We start from the raw sequence: 15,429 nt of genomic DNA on the forward strand, positions 1-15,429 counted from the left end.
GACGAGAGGACGAAGCCTGAAGCCGTGGTTTCGGCGAAAATGGCCAAAGTTATCAAAAGTGAAACGGAAATAAGGAGCCCAGCTGAATATCCAAAAACGGCTGTAACATAAACAATATCAGTGGGACAACAAATAATTAGCAGATAAATCTTGTAAACGTATAGTTTAATGATATATATTGTAAAAACAGAATTCAATTCAATTCAATTTTTTATTTGTCCCACCATGTAGGAAACTCTGTATGAATACATGCAATACAGAAAGAAAAATAAATAACACACAATCGTAAATAAACTACTGGAAATGTTAATTAATCAGAAAACTACATTACTAATAAACCACAATTTAATTATACTGAAAACTATATCTAAGCAGAAAGTAAACAAAGTAGTTAAACACGGTTGAGGAGACGGACGGAGTATGTGATGAAGTACCTGCCTGTTTTGCACCTAAGTGACTGCCATCTCCTACCACTTCCAAGTTTGATGAAGAATTTGTTTAATGGATGGTTGGTGTTACATACAACAGCCTCTGCTTTAGCTAGAACCTTATCTTTGCAAGTTTCATCAAGATCGATGTCTATCCCTAGGATTTTTGATGCTTGTTTCTAATACATTTCAAACTTATTGTTGTCAGCTATTTTGCCCGAAATTTCAATCATAATTTGATGCACTAACACAGTGTAAGTATAATTTTTTGTAACCGAAAAGTTTAAAGTGAACGTGTATTTATACATCGCCTAGAGGTTTTTTTTTTTTTTTTGAAGGAATCCTTTTATACATTATGTTCTTAATTAGGTTTTTGTCGGTTCGTGTAGCCTACTTTAAAATTAGAGAATACATGGGTTATTATCTTTATAAATATTAAAGTAGCACTTGGAGTACGTTTAATACTTTATTGATAGCACATGTACATCGATTCGTTGACTGATATAATGCATGGGGTAGTTTCCTCCAAAAATTGTATCACAGGTAAAATAACTGTGTTTTGGGCACAATTCTTTTTTCTAATGATCTGAACAGATAAATAGATGTACCCTGGACCCACCTAGCACTAATAACATGTGTTGTGTTTATATATTATAATGGGTCCATATACTAAAGTGCTATTCACACGACAGCATTTTAGCTGGGGTCCCTTGCTTAATTTTAGCATGTACGAGGTACATTATTTGTAAAAGTTTGCAACAATGTTACAACTAAGAAGGGACCCTTGCTTAAATTGCTCTCGTGTGAAAGGGGCTTAATCTGTCACCCCACACTGTTGTCAACCCCTGAGTTTACCCACCCAACAATCAGTTACTATACACGAAAATTATGAGAGAACAAAATTATATCTGAGGAGGATGGTTTAAAAAACAAAACAAAAGCGGAATTAATCCACAAATTGTTATAGTTATCATACCAATACCAGTAATATTTCCAACAGTAATCTTGAATAAAATATAAATCGCACATTAATTACCAAACCACGTCAATGGGAGACTTTCTGGGACGATAGAGGGCAGCAGACTTACCGGGTAAATCCATTGTTCTCAGAATTATGCGCATGTTCAGAACTACGTAAACAATGGAAATTTACCCGGTATGTCTGCTGCCACCTAGCGTTGGAAAGTCTCCTATTATATCTCCAGAAAGGGTTATAATAACAATATCAACAAACTTGTAATGCTACATACCCACTCTGCTGGGTACCTTTTCAAAATGTCCATAGATTTTCATTAAACTTACAGGGTTTGAAGATAATGATAGTGGAAAGCTTCCCTTTAAATAATACTTACTGAGGTGCTGTAGTTTTTTTAGAAATGAGTAAAACAATGTCATGAAAATACGTTTGTAAATGATTAAAAAAAAATTCGTCTCATGAGACGAAATTTTTTTTCATGACATTGTTTTACTCATTTCCCAAAAACTACAGCACCTCAGCACGTAACATTTTCAGGGAAGCTTTCTACTATCATTATGTTCAAACTGTGTAAGTTTAGTGTAAATCTGTGGACATTGTGTTTTTTGTCCTACAAAAGTTACATAGACCCTTTAAAAACCTGCGACATAAGATCATTTTTGAGAAGAGATTAAGATTTTGCGGTACAGAGACAACATCAAAGATTAAGCGGTAGAGTGTTAACCAACTGCGTAGAAAAATATATAAACACAAAAATGTTTCTTCGTCTCTGTAAAATAAAAAAGATCTAATTTTTAGGTTCTGTTCATAAAAACAATAACAACAGCTAAGCATAGTATAAAGAGTTCACTTGACGATCTGTAGGAAATAGCGCCCCCACACGGCATGACTGGATTCTCTGAGTCTTGGAAGCCGTGCGGATACCAGTTACCACAGCGTGGAAAATCCTTGGGTTTTGGCGGTAGGTCTTCTTGGGTACCAACACGAACAAGGAGAGACATACCGATCTTAAAATTAAGGCACAGAGAGGAGAAAGATAACAAAAAAGTTCTACAAAAATAAGCGTAATTTTTAGACAGATTCAGAACGATCTGATTAAAAGTCCATTTTGTGCAACAATGGTGGGGTTTTTTTTTCGATCACAATTTGCAACTTCGATGACCACAAATGAGCCAAGTTAATTTCTGTAAGGCTGTATACTCCCCACCAGGGAGCTGAGATGGGTTTAAGGAGTGATTTAAGGCCCAGTGACCAGGGGTAATAATGTGAAGCGCTTTGGGACGCCCTCCGGGTGTGAAAAGCGCTATATAAAAACGGGTTATTATTATTATTATTATTATTATTTCCACAGATAAGTTTTTAAATATCTGCCAATTTTGGGATGCACCAAGTGAAAGAAACTGGTCTCTGGCAATAACATTACCAAAGATGTCCAGTGCCTTTAAGACTAACGTCCCCATTTGCTTTAGAGTCACTCCACCCGTATCCCTTTTTCAAAATCCTCGGTATCATTGGATGCGCTCGTACGCCACCATTTGAGTAGAACCTTAAGCCAATGTGTCTTCAGAATCAAGCGTGTCAAAGGTGAACAAGTTTTAAAAACCTCAAATAAATATTTAGTTTAAAGGCGGGCGTACTTTTGAATAGTTACAGACACATTCAAGTAGATTGGCAAATATTTAACTTTAGAGGGCGCACGTCACAAAAGCTCATACATTACTCTTTAATCTATTTTAGCACGAGACCCGACTTGAACTAAGTATAATACTTGATAACACATACAGGTCCTTTTCGAAACTAGTGCTTTGGCTCCTGATTCGGCTTAGGCTAAATAAGGTTGTTTTGACAATTGCGCGTGCTTTGTGTACGTGCTCAGCTATAGGGCTTCGGACGAGAGGACGGAGCCTGATCCGAATCCGAAGCCGAAGCCGTCATTTCGAAAAGGGACCGTATAGAAGTGCGACTGGAAAACACATTTAGTTGGACTTACCTCGACGTGAAACTCTAGATGGCAATGAAATAGCCACCAGCCGGGGTTATCAGCTTCAAATCGGATAGCAGTCAGACCACCGTCGGGAACGATCACGGTATCCTTCCGAGGGGCGCCGGTCAACTTCCGGGTTATGTTACCTGTGTGTAAATTAATTTAGACTCGTTACAAGTCGTATCTGATGTTTATGATTAACCCCCTTTCTCTCTCTGACGTAATTACTCAAATAAAATTGTTAGCTCAAAAAGTACTTATACTTTGTAATGAGAAATGGAGAGCAGGGCCCAATTTCATAGAGCTGCTTAAGCAGACATTGCTTGACACGTTGAGCAACAAGAGTGTTTTCCCCCCAGTATTCTCTTGCAACTTCAAAAACCAAGTGACTCTAAATTTCCGCAGGTTTGTTTTGTATGCATATGTTGGTATACACCCAGTTGAGAATACGGGTCTTTGACAATATTGCCAAAGGTTTCCAATGCCTTTAACATAACATTGCCAGGAACCTCGGCCTTACCTTTAGGGTCTGACCATCTCTTTGAGTTCAGCTAAAGGATGTGTCCCTGACTGTACTAACCTGCTCTGTCAAGTGCAATGACTTCTTGTACGCTGGTAGATGGGCCCAACTTCTCGAGGGCAACCACACGAAACGAATGACCGTGTAAATGCATTGGATGACTGGCGTCAAAAGTAACACCTTCGTCAACAAGAACAAACTCAACAACCTGGCGAAAAAAGGGAACAACGATTTTTTTTTTATTTTTTTTCGAGGCAAATGTACTGAAAAAGGCTGGTCGTGATGATACAGGGCGCCACCCGTGGTTACATGAGGAGTGACCCGTCACGTTTGGTTTGGGCGTAATACAGACAGATTAATACCTAAACCAAAATGACAATATAGATTTTGACCCGCAAGAACCAGACCCTGTAAACAATTACATAATGTAAAGCATCAAGGCATAGGTCATATTTTTGTATGACTTAGCGTAGCCGCACAATACCTTGCAGGAAAATACTGAATATTGAAGCGCCTTGAGCGTCACGGGGTGACTGATACGAGCGCTATCTTTGCACATGACGTCATTGGCCGCCATTTTGTATACAACGTGCACGCGTGAAAGACTACCATTGGCTGAGAGTTGTGCGCAGCGCGTATAACACATTCTTAAAATATGCATCCCTTTGTGGAGACATCTTTTTGTTCTTTCCATTGTCCCTGTATTACTAAAGATTTCCCCATAGACTTGGTACACAATATTGCTTGTGGAGCACGGTCTTTATAATTTCCCGATGGAGTCCTTTTATTTCCCCTTTTTCGTTTTGTCCGTTGTCTCCAGAAGGTTACAGAATATGAGAGCACGCGTGCACTTTTCATATTATCATCAATAAATATGGCGGCCGATGATGTGCAATCCATGCAATAAGAAGCCATGAATATTATTTAATTGTTATACCTACCTCACCAAGTTTAACTTGAATAGTGTATATGCACTCGCAGTACTCTTTCACACAGTCTTTATCCAATGTGGTCTCGGGTGTACACATCTGATCCATAGGGATGTCCTCAAACTGAGTCAGTGGTGGTGATGGAGGGAATTTGAAGGACAGATGGTTGATTTGAGGCGAGTAAAGATGGTGGGATCTTTCAATGTCTTCGATGGGATAATTGATCGGGTCGTGGAAGTTGTAGTTGTTGACTTTATTAAAGTCTAGACCAAGGTAGTAAATGGCGTCAGCTCGCTCAACGCTTGTTGCGTCATCTTGTTCTGTTGAAGTGAAGTGAATTAAATAAGGGAATAAAAGGGTAGCTACTAGTTACTTCACGGCCGTTTAAAACAGGCAGGGTCGAATTGCCGTGTGATAAAGGCCCGACCCGAAGGCGAGGGCCTTTGTCACCCCCACGTGACGTACTCTTCACCAATAGGAATAGCGAAACTGTCTGAGGCATTAAACTATAATACAATTCTAAGCTCTTTTTGACAGAATAAACTATTTTTCGAACTGCCTCCCGCTACCGGGCAATCTCAGTGGTCTACCTGTGACACTGCTCTTGAATTACAAAGGTCGTGGGTTCGAATCCCAACCAGAGTGTGTTATTCGTATTTTCAATGAGCTCTGGGAAGTACTGAGTATACAAATGTGCTAACACACATCGGTGTACATGGGGTAAAACCCAAATTATTTACAAACTGGGTATGGTGTTAGGAAATAATATATTACCTGCCGCATCAAGATCAGCTACTGAAATAGCCGCACTGCTGGACATTTCGTTAAACGGATTAACAATCACCCCTTGCCGGTCAATGGTCTCGTCCTCTATCGGGTCCTCTTTGGGGGCGCCCTCGTACCGTACCACAGCTAGCTCTTGGTTGTAGCGGCAATCGGCGAGTCCTTTCACGCGCATCCAGTAGTTCCCGATGGGGGCGTCAGCATGAAGGACAAAATCGTATCTTTCCCCTCCGTAAATGATGAACGCGTCCGTTAAGGTCGGCTTCAGGGGGGCCCCGTCGCTTGCGATTATAGTCAGGTTGTGGCCGTCCACGGATATCTTGAGGGCGCAATTCGTAATGGCGTTACTGATGACGCGGAATCTATAACGCATTCCATGTTTGACTGAGAAAGTCTCACGAGCCGTAAACGCCGTCTGATTGGTGTCCGGATTGACGAATAAGAGTCGTCGACCCTTACCGTTGATCAGCACCGACTCTGGTTTGTTGCTCCCGCTGTCATGGTGATGAGCGCCGAACTTCACCAACGTCATCTGGTCCAGCCAATCGTGGACCAGCACGACGTGCTCGGGGAGATCCACATCGTAGAGGGCGTCGTGCCGCTCCCGTTTGTCGGACTGCCGCACCACCAGCGCGCCGAACACCCCGTCCGCCCTCTGCATGCCCGAATGCGAATGCCACCAGTGGGTTCCGTACGTAACCGCATCAAACCTATACGTGAAGCTGGTACCCATCGGGATAGGACATTGTGACGTCATAGCCGTGCCGTCCATGTAGGGTGTTTCAAATTGATGTGGTCCGTGCCAATGGATTGTGGTCCCTTCGGCATAGCTCTTCAGGTGGTTGATAACTTTGACCTCGATCGTGTCCTTTTCACATACCTAGGAAAACAAAAATTTACCAAGATGGAAGACTTTAAAACGCTAGGTGGCAGCAGACTTACTTGGTAATTTAAATATTCATTGCTTACGTAGTTCTGAGCAAACGCACAGTACCAAATGATAATGGATTTACCTGATGAGTCTGCTGCCACCTAGCGTCCCAAAAGTCCCCCATTAAAACACTTCCAACGGTTAAAAGTTTTTAGTTTTGTAGTCACTTAGCGTCCAAAATATCCCCCATTACTTAACTTTCCAAAGGGGTGAAATGATTGATAAAAATTTATTGATTTGAACTTGGATTCCGGAACAAAAAAAGTTTAATTAGATTCATTTTCATTACATACAAAAGGCGCCATGTTGGTCCTCCATGTTGAGTTCACCCACCACTGGCTATAGTTTGTATAATGCCTGGATAAAGCATGGGAAAATTACCATCATGACACTTTAGATTGACTTCCAAACACTGTATTAGTGAGTTACCTGCACACTTGGACCGGGGAACATTCGGTTGACCACAGCGATGGGTCTGGACACGCCGTTGAGCGGAATGCAATCCGGGCGGGCACAGTCGGTCAAGTTAAAGGGGCAGTCATAACAAGCCTTGGATAAGGTATGGTACCACTCCAGGGTAAATTCATACTTGCAAACCTTGGGCTGGGCTGGCCACTCACAGGGTCGAAGGCACTCGTGCGAGAGATCGGATGGTGACAAAGCTAGAAACAGTCCAATACGAAAATAACTGTTAAAACCCTTAACTTTCACCACTAATCACCACTTTCAAAATGCATCTGAGATGAAGAACATTATTTTATTATTTCCTTTGTCCCCCCTGTACTTAAAGGGAAGGTACACGTTAGGTAATTGTCAAAGACCAGTCTTCTCACTTGGTGTATCTCAAAATAAGCAACATACCCATTAGCCGTGAGAGCTGCAGTAGTCTCGCTGGGGCCAGGCAGTCTCACGAGAATATGCCAGTGTCGCGGGAATCGCGCAGAATGATAGTCGGATCGCTCTGACCGCGACAGACATGTTACGACTTGTCCAAAATTCTACATTTATACGTGCTTCCCATAACTCTGTCCAAACATGGTTCAACCTTGGTTGCCAAACACTCAGGTTGTAATGTTTTCAATAGAAAGGTCTATAATAGCCCTGATGCTGATTTGACACCGGGGTTACAAAGGGAAATGACACAGACCTTGTAAACACGCTGAAAACACGTTCCTTTAAAGAATAACAACTGGTTTGAACCATTCGTAAACACTGATGTGTGTTCGACACTGTGTACGTAGTACCATCCTGCGATTGTGAAACCATAAATCCACATGTACATAAGTCCGATAACACTCAATTATAATTGCCATGTTTGCTTCTTTCTCTGGGTTTGTATGTTAAAGGCAGTGGACGCTCTAAATAATTATCAGCATAAAACCTCACTTGGTAACGAGTAATGGGGAAAGGTTGTTGGTATAAAACATTGTGAGAAACGGCTCCCTCTGAAGTGACGTAGTTTTCGAGAAAGAAGTAATTTTCAACGAATTTGATTTAGAGACCTAAAGTTTAAAATTTGAGGTCTCGACATCAAGGATCTGAAAGCACACAACTTCGTGTGGCAAGGGTATTTTTTATTTTTTTCATTAATTACCCGCAACTCTTTGTGAAATCGACCTTTAGCTCTTTTGTATAACGTGCTTGTAAAATGCTTTGAACTATTCAGTATACTGAATAGCTGAATAATTGAATTATTCAGTATACTGAATAGTTCAAAGCATTTTACAAGCACATGTAAAAGAACCCAGTGCACTTATCGAAAAGAGAAGGGGTTCGCCCCGTTGTTCCTGGTTGAAGCTGCTTAATGCGCCGTAGCACCTTGTAAACCCTTATAAGGTGCTAAATAATTGGGTCTCAGAATTCATCACTGCAATAACCTATCTTTCTGAAAGTTTGTATATACTCAGCGCCTTGAGTACCTTGTTTGGTAGATGCATGCGCTATATAAGACTTCGATATTATTATTATTAACTCCGACGACCAATCGAGCTCAAGTTTTCACAGGTTTTTTATTTTAAGCATATGTTGAGATACACCAAGTGAGAACACTGGTCTTGAACGATAACCAATAGTGTACCTTCCCTTTAAAGCATTGTTATACAATTCTGCATATTATTATCTTCCTCGTTGCACAATAAATCCGCTCCATCCAGTAGAAGTGGATTTCCTTACATAACAATCTCAACTTAATCTGTATACTGAATAATTCAAAGCATTTTACAAGCACATTATACAAAAGAGCTGAAGGTCGATTTCACAAAGAGTTAGGGCTATTCCTAACTATAGGACTAGTCATTAGGAGATATAAAAAATTTAAAGCTAAGTAACTCGTCCTAACCCGATATAAGTCAAGTCTTTTACCCGTTGAAAAAGTCAAAGTGTACAAGACTAAGTTTGTTTTTTTTTCTTTTCTTTTTAAAGCCATTGGACACTTTCGGTAAACACTATTGTCCAAGGCCCACACTTCGTGTATCACAACTTCTATATCAAATAACAAACCTGTGAAAATTTAGGCTCAATCGGTCATCGGAATCTGGAGAAAATAACGGGGAAAACCCACCCGTGTATCCGCGCGTTTCGCCGTGTCATGACATGTATTTAAAATAAATCCGTAATTCTCGCTAACGAGAATTGATATTGTTTAACTGTTTTCTCAAAAAGTAAAGCATTTCATGGACTAATATTTCAAGGGAAGTCTTTCACCACTACCTTCTGTAAACCCTGTAAGTTATTTGTAAATCTGTGAACTTATTTGTTTCTGTACCGAAAGGGTCCAATGACTTTAAAGAAGTGAACAATTTATTTTAAATATTACAGTGTGTTTTCTTTTAAAAAAGCGAGAATATTGAAATGAAAACAAACCGTTCATTCAATTTGCCGGCCGACAACTGCACTGGTATGGATTGTTAATGACTTAACTATAAACAATATAAATTGTTGCTTCACCCATATACACCGATGTGTCTCAGCACTGTATTACCTACCTAGTACCTTTCCGAGTTCTCTGAAAACAAAACACAGTCATGTAATACTCGGGTGGGATTCGAACCCTCGCCCCTTAGCAATTCTAGAGGCAGTGTCTTACCAACAGTACAACATAATTATAAACTCAGGTTGGATTCGTACCCACGCCCTTAGCAATTCTAGAGCAGTGCGATACCAACTACACCACTGAGATTGCCCGGTAGCTTGAAGTAAACTATTCAACTGGTAAACAAGATAAAACTCTTTCTCTGTGCTGTAAAACTCTTCCTCTCTGTGTGCTGTACATGCGCGTATAGTTGTAATAGTGTTTTCATAATGTTGTATTGTTCTTTGTTTTGTTATTGTATGACTGGGGTCTCTACTCCACAAGCTTCCTTATGTCTTCCTTAATCATTATAACATAATGTAATGTAAATTATATCACGTGTCCTGTGTGTGGTAAAAATAAAAGAAATGAATGAATGAATGAATGAATGAATTTACGCACGTAAACAGCAGTCATTGCTACCTATACAAGGTCTACCACATAGATTAAGTTCGTCGTCATTGTTATAGATTCCATTCCAGACTTCATGGTCTATCGATTGCAATCAAAATGCTCTTCCCTTTTATTTGTGCAAGTCAGACACCTATCGAATACAAGAAAAACAACTCCAACGGAGACTATTGTTATTTTTTTCCAATTATTGTTTTTGGTTTCACCAATATAAACACCGATGTGTAACAGCACTGTATACTCGGTACATTCCCGAGTTATGTTAAAAGAAAATCACATTATGGTTACTCGCGGGTGGGGGATTCGAACCCAAGAATCACAGTCCGTGGTCATCTTTTGTTCTCAGATCCCCGCTTCGTATGTAGCGTTGAAACAGTGTGGCCCTACTCTCTCAATGTAAAAGAGTGAAAAACACCACTCTTTACATTTCGAGCTGTCCCTCATATTTATATGGCTCTTCAAAAAGAGTGGTGGTTATTTCACTCTTTTAGAGAGGTTTCACTCCAGGTCAGAGTGAAAAATCACTCAAAAAGATGCAAACTTCAATCTAAAAGAGTGGAATACCACTCGAAAAGAGTTGTCCAATTCATATGGCTCTTCAAAGAGTGCATTTTCACTCTTTTACATTGAGAGAGTAGCATAATAAGTCCTTTTGTTTTCAATTTAGCATCAGTCCCTTGCTTTTTTAGCATGGTTGTGAAACTTTATAAATTTGACTTGATTTTGTGAACGGACAACAATGTTTGAACTGTCTAACGTCCCTTGAAATCTTTATTTGTTGTCATTTTGATAAACACGGTTTTCCTTTAACACGAGTGTAAACTAGCAACCATGCGAAACAAAATAAAGCAAGACACCCTCGGTAAATCGCTGTAGGCACGAGAGCATAAAAGCAAGGGTCCCTTGCTAAATTGTTGCATGGTTGTCAAATTTGACAAAATGTTCCTCGTGTGAAAATACAACAATGTTTCTACTGTCCAAGTTCTCTTGCAAAATGTTTTCAAACATTGTTACATTTTACAACCATGATGCAATAAAAAAGCAAGGGACCCCCGTTAAAATTCTGTCGTGTGAATAACACTAAGGGGATATTGTATAGACTTACCAATAATGTGTGACACTAGAGATCCACAGAGTATCACTGCACGAAAGATCGCAGCGATACAACCTTCTGATGATCCGGTCTTGACCATGGCTGCTGCTTACACGCGGGTTCTGCGCTCAAACAAAGTGAACTTTGCAATACAACGAAGGCGGTTATCGCAATATTTTGTTAGCTGATGTAATAACACTAACAGATAGCGCCTATCTGATCCGATAAGCAGTTGTCGGAAGCGCGAAGGTTTTCTGCTGGCGAAGCTAAAAGCTACTAGTCTTGATTTGCGACGTTAATCGTGTTAACACCCTATCACACCAAACTCGTTCTCTCTACGTTCTGAATGTAGTCGTATTGCAAGGCGATAGTGTGTGCGCGGCGGGGAGGGAGCGAGCGGGGGAATGCGATAGTTGAGTGATCGTGTAAAACAACGTCTTACACCGAGACTACATTATCAGAACGTGGGGTATTACATAGTTGCCGATTATCGCAACACGGATACGGTCCGCAGTACGAATTACTGGAGAAGAGATGTTTGACACAAACTTTCGGATTACCAGATGTGTAGACTTGCCCCAGTCCTTCCGAGTCGGGCTCTAAACGGTTGATGTAGCGCCTGTACTGGGCCCATTTTCATAGCGCTGCTTAGCGGCCGATTTTGTGCTTACTGTGCGATTTCCATTTCAAAGCGCGGCTAACCGTAAGCACACGTAAAGGCATGCTACCCTTCCGGTGCTTACCGCACTGAAATAAAGGGCGTCACAATGCAAACGGATAAACGCCCAATTTTTCTGCTAACCTGTGAAATACGCTTAGAAACTTTTTCTGCTACAGTAAGCACGAAAAATTGCCTACCGTTAAGCAGCGCTATACAAAAACAGGGTCAACAATCAAGATTATAGCCAAAGGCACGCGTGATATAACAATGAAGCTAGGTATAGCACTTTTGACTTGTTTTAATAACATCATTTACAATAGTTAGGCGCTGAAAAGCGCATGAGTGTGCGATAAAAGGATAAATGTTGGCAGTTTCGAAATTGTTTCTTTGTGATATGTAACCTAGTAGTCCCTTCATAGTCCCTTCAAACTGGTTTGTAAAGACACACAAATGGAAGTTGTAGACCCTACTTTCCAGTGATTATATTATAGTAAGTGATGCCTAAAAAACTGGCCGCCATTCAATCAAAAAATGCCATTTTGAAATTTAAACTTCAACTCTGAAACCTTCAATCGGAACCGGTCTATCGTGGTGAAGTTGAAATGGTGTAGCGGAGTCTCGTCCCATTACAGAACACGATAAAGGTGTTAGACTTAACTTGTGCAAACATTCCACTCTAAATAAAAATTATCTTCGTAAAGAATGTTGTTGGACTTTATCTCTGTGTGATGATAATTATCTTTAAGTGAAGCCTATAAGCTACTGTTTAGGTAATAGTTATTTAATGATTTAAAGTGCATTGACATCTTAAAGGCACTGGACGCTCTTGGTAATGTTACTCAAAACATTAGCATACAAATTACTCGGTATTAACGAGCAATGGAGAGTGGTTGAAATATAAAACATTGTGAGAAACGGCTCCCTCTGAAATAACATAGATTTTGAGAAAGAGGTCATTTCTACTCATTCAATAAGTTCAGGTCTGAAACAATTTTCAGGCACCTACCAAAAGCACACTTTGTACAACAAGGACGTTTTTTGTGTTTTATTTTGCATTTATCCCTTGCAGCTTCGTCGATGACCAATTGAGTCAAAATGTTCACAGATTTGTTATCTTATGTTGGGATACACCGAGCGAACTAAATACAGTGTAACGGTTGGGGTTTTTGAGGATCGGTCGAAAATGGCAGCACAATGAAATAAAAAGATAAGCAATATACCAAAACTGTACTTTTGTTTTCGTTTGCCCTTGTTTTAACAACAACAAAAGCACAGCCATTAGTTTGACCATGACCGGTCATTCGATGTGGAAATGACTGAAGGCCACAGGCGGTGGCTTTGTAGCTAAATGTGTAGTCTTGCTCCAATACTCTCATACTCATACTCGTAAAGCAATACGTAATAACCCGACAGAGGGCGCGCTTTTCTTCTTAAATTCATTTCGGAACCTGGAAATCAAACCAAGAATAGATTCGCGCAAAGCTAGCAGGTGAATCGGCGCGCTGCCCATGGTAGCGAGGCATGGGAAATAAATAATATTATGCGAAGGTCTTGGAACCAAGACTACTATGAGTGTTATCAAAAGAGATGCAAGCGTTTCCTTCCTTCTGTTGCTCCTCAATAGACCCAACTGCGCACGAGTGTGCAAACTGTGAAATCATTGTATCCAATGAAATCCCTGGGGAGGTAAAGCCATTACCTGTCTTTTTCCTCGGATATTAAAGACAATGGAACCAGTAGTCTAGATGCCGTTCTGAATCAAGCGACTTCGGCTATTCGCTCGGCCCCAGCGGACAGTCTATCCAGGACCGCTGGGATGGGCTAATCGCTTGCACAGATTCTTGTTCAGGAAGTACGTCATTGTATGCAGTGCATAGAAATATGGTGCAGTGTGAGTGTGATGCATGATGGGACTGCGCATTATTAAACCAATGACAGTGCATGATACGTTTGCCCAAAGGCAGTGGACACTATTGGTAATTGTCAAAGACTAGCCTTCACAGTTGGTGTATCTCAACATATGCATAAAATAAAAAACCTGTGAAATTTGAGCTCAATCGGTCATCGAAGTTGCGAGATAATATCGAATGAAAAATTACTCTTGTCACACGAAGATGTGCGTTTACATGGTTGATTTCGAGACCTCAAGTTCTAAATCTGAGGTCTCGAAATCAAATTCGTGGAAAATATACTTCTTTCTCGAAAACTATGGCACTTCAGAGGGAGCCGTTTCTCACAGTGTTTTATACCATTAACCTTTCCCCATTACTCGTGACCAAGAAAGGATTTATGCTTATAATTATTTTGAGTAATTACCAATAGTGTCCACTGGGACGAGCGAACTTCGGCTACGGCATGGCTGTCAGCACTGAAGAACAGGCCTTGCCCGTTAGCTCGCCCGTTGACCTTGGCTATAGAGGCCACTCTCTGGCGCTATTCGCGAGCCTCCAAGTGTAAAGACGTCAGGAGTGCGTTTTGGCGACCCCAACCAAAAACTGTTTCGGTTGTTGGTCGTTGGTTCTGCTGTTCAGACTGAACGATAACCGAGTTGTGAGCTCGGTTACCGTTTTGGTTATGACGTCAGAAACAGTTTTTGGTTGGGGTCGCCAAAACGCACTCCAGATGTTCAAGAAGCAGTAGCCTGGACATCTGACGTCCAACGTCGAGGCTCGTGAATAAGACAGGGGCCCAGTCTAAGGACGCAGTTGCTCGCCGTTTAAACTTCAACAGCGCCCCCTGTCGACACACAAAGGGGAGGGATATAAAGAACAAAGTGTATTGTTGGCACACATCACGACGCTCTTTCAAGTGAATAATTGTTCTGGGGACGAAATACAGAGTAATAAAGCTCGATGGTCGTACGCCCCACACCGCCCTCATTAGGCCTACACACAAATTGTTTTTGTCGTCCTGATACAAACAACGTTGTTGTGGTGAGTGAGCCGCCGTTTGGTTAAATTTCACAACTCTCAAAACGAAGTGACTAGTGGGTGGGACAGCCGACAAACGTAACATGCAGTTTATGTCCAAATCCATTGCGAGTGACGTGTTGCAGAAACCGCGAAGTAGCTTGGCTGGACATTATGAGTGTCAAAGGCACTGGACACTATTAGTAATTGTCAAAGACCAGGAGGCCTAATATTCTCACTTGGTGTATCCAAGTATGCATAAAATAACAAATCGTTGAAAAATTCTACTCAATTTGGTCATCGAAGTTGCAAGAAAACACTCAAAGAAAAAAATTGTTGCACACATGCTCTCATAATGTGCCTAAAAGGGACTTCAAAACATGAAGTCTCAATTTCCGTTTTTTCAAAAACGTTTTTGTTTTCAGTAGAGGGAGCTTTACAGTGTGCTATACCATCAACAACTCTCCGTTGCTTGGTATACCAAGTAAACTTGTATTCTTACAATTTTGAGTTATTACCAATAGTGTCCAGTGCCTTTAAATGCACACAGCAAACGTTTGGGGAGGAAAAACAGAGCACAGCTGCATAAAGAGATTCCAACAACCAAAACAAGCCCGAGTACAAGCCTGAGTTTAAAAAATAGAAAATAAAAATAATAAACGTTCAAAACTTTATGCAATTATTCCGTCTTCAACGCTAGTTGTACGATGTACTTCCCGGACCCCCACCCCTTT

General features: G+C 40.8%; 1 protein-coding gene across 1 annotated transcript; it reads right to left on the reverse strand.

Annotated features, from left to right (window-relative positions):
- Positions 1–1,992: 1,992 nt before the first annotated feature.
- LOC117298619 (laccase-4-like) lies at positions 1,993–11,225 on the reverse strand. Its single transcript, XM_033781938.1, has 7 exons — positions 11,138–11,225; positions 6,981–7,213; positions 5,612–6,500; positions 4,850–5,157; positions 3,969–4,116; positions 3,395–3,534; positions 1,993–2,411 (listed from the first exon to the last, which is right to left on the reverse strand). Exons 1-7 carry the CDS (start codon positions 11,223–11,225, stop codon positions 2,199–2,201), a joined length of 2,019 nt encoding a protein of 672 aa, XP_033637829.1. The 3' UTR covers positions 1,993–2,198.
- Positions 11,226–15,429: the final 4,204 nt, after the last annotated feature.

The sequence above is a fragment of the Asterias rubens genome, chromosome 13 (assembly GCF_902459465.1).
Source record: "Asterias rubens chromosome 13, eAstRub1.3, whole genome shotgun sequence".
NCBI classification, from domain to species: Eukaryota; Metazoa; Echinodermata; class Asteroidea; order Forcipulatida; family Asteriidae; genus Asterias; species Asterias rubens.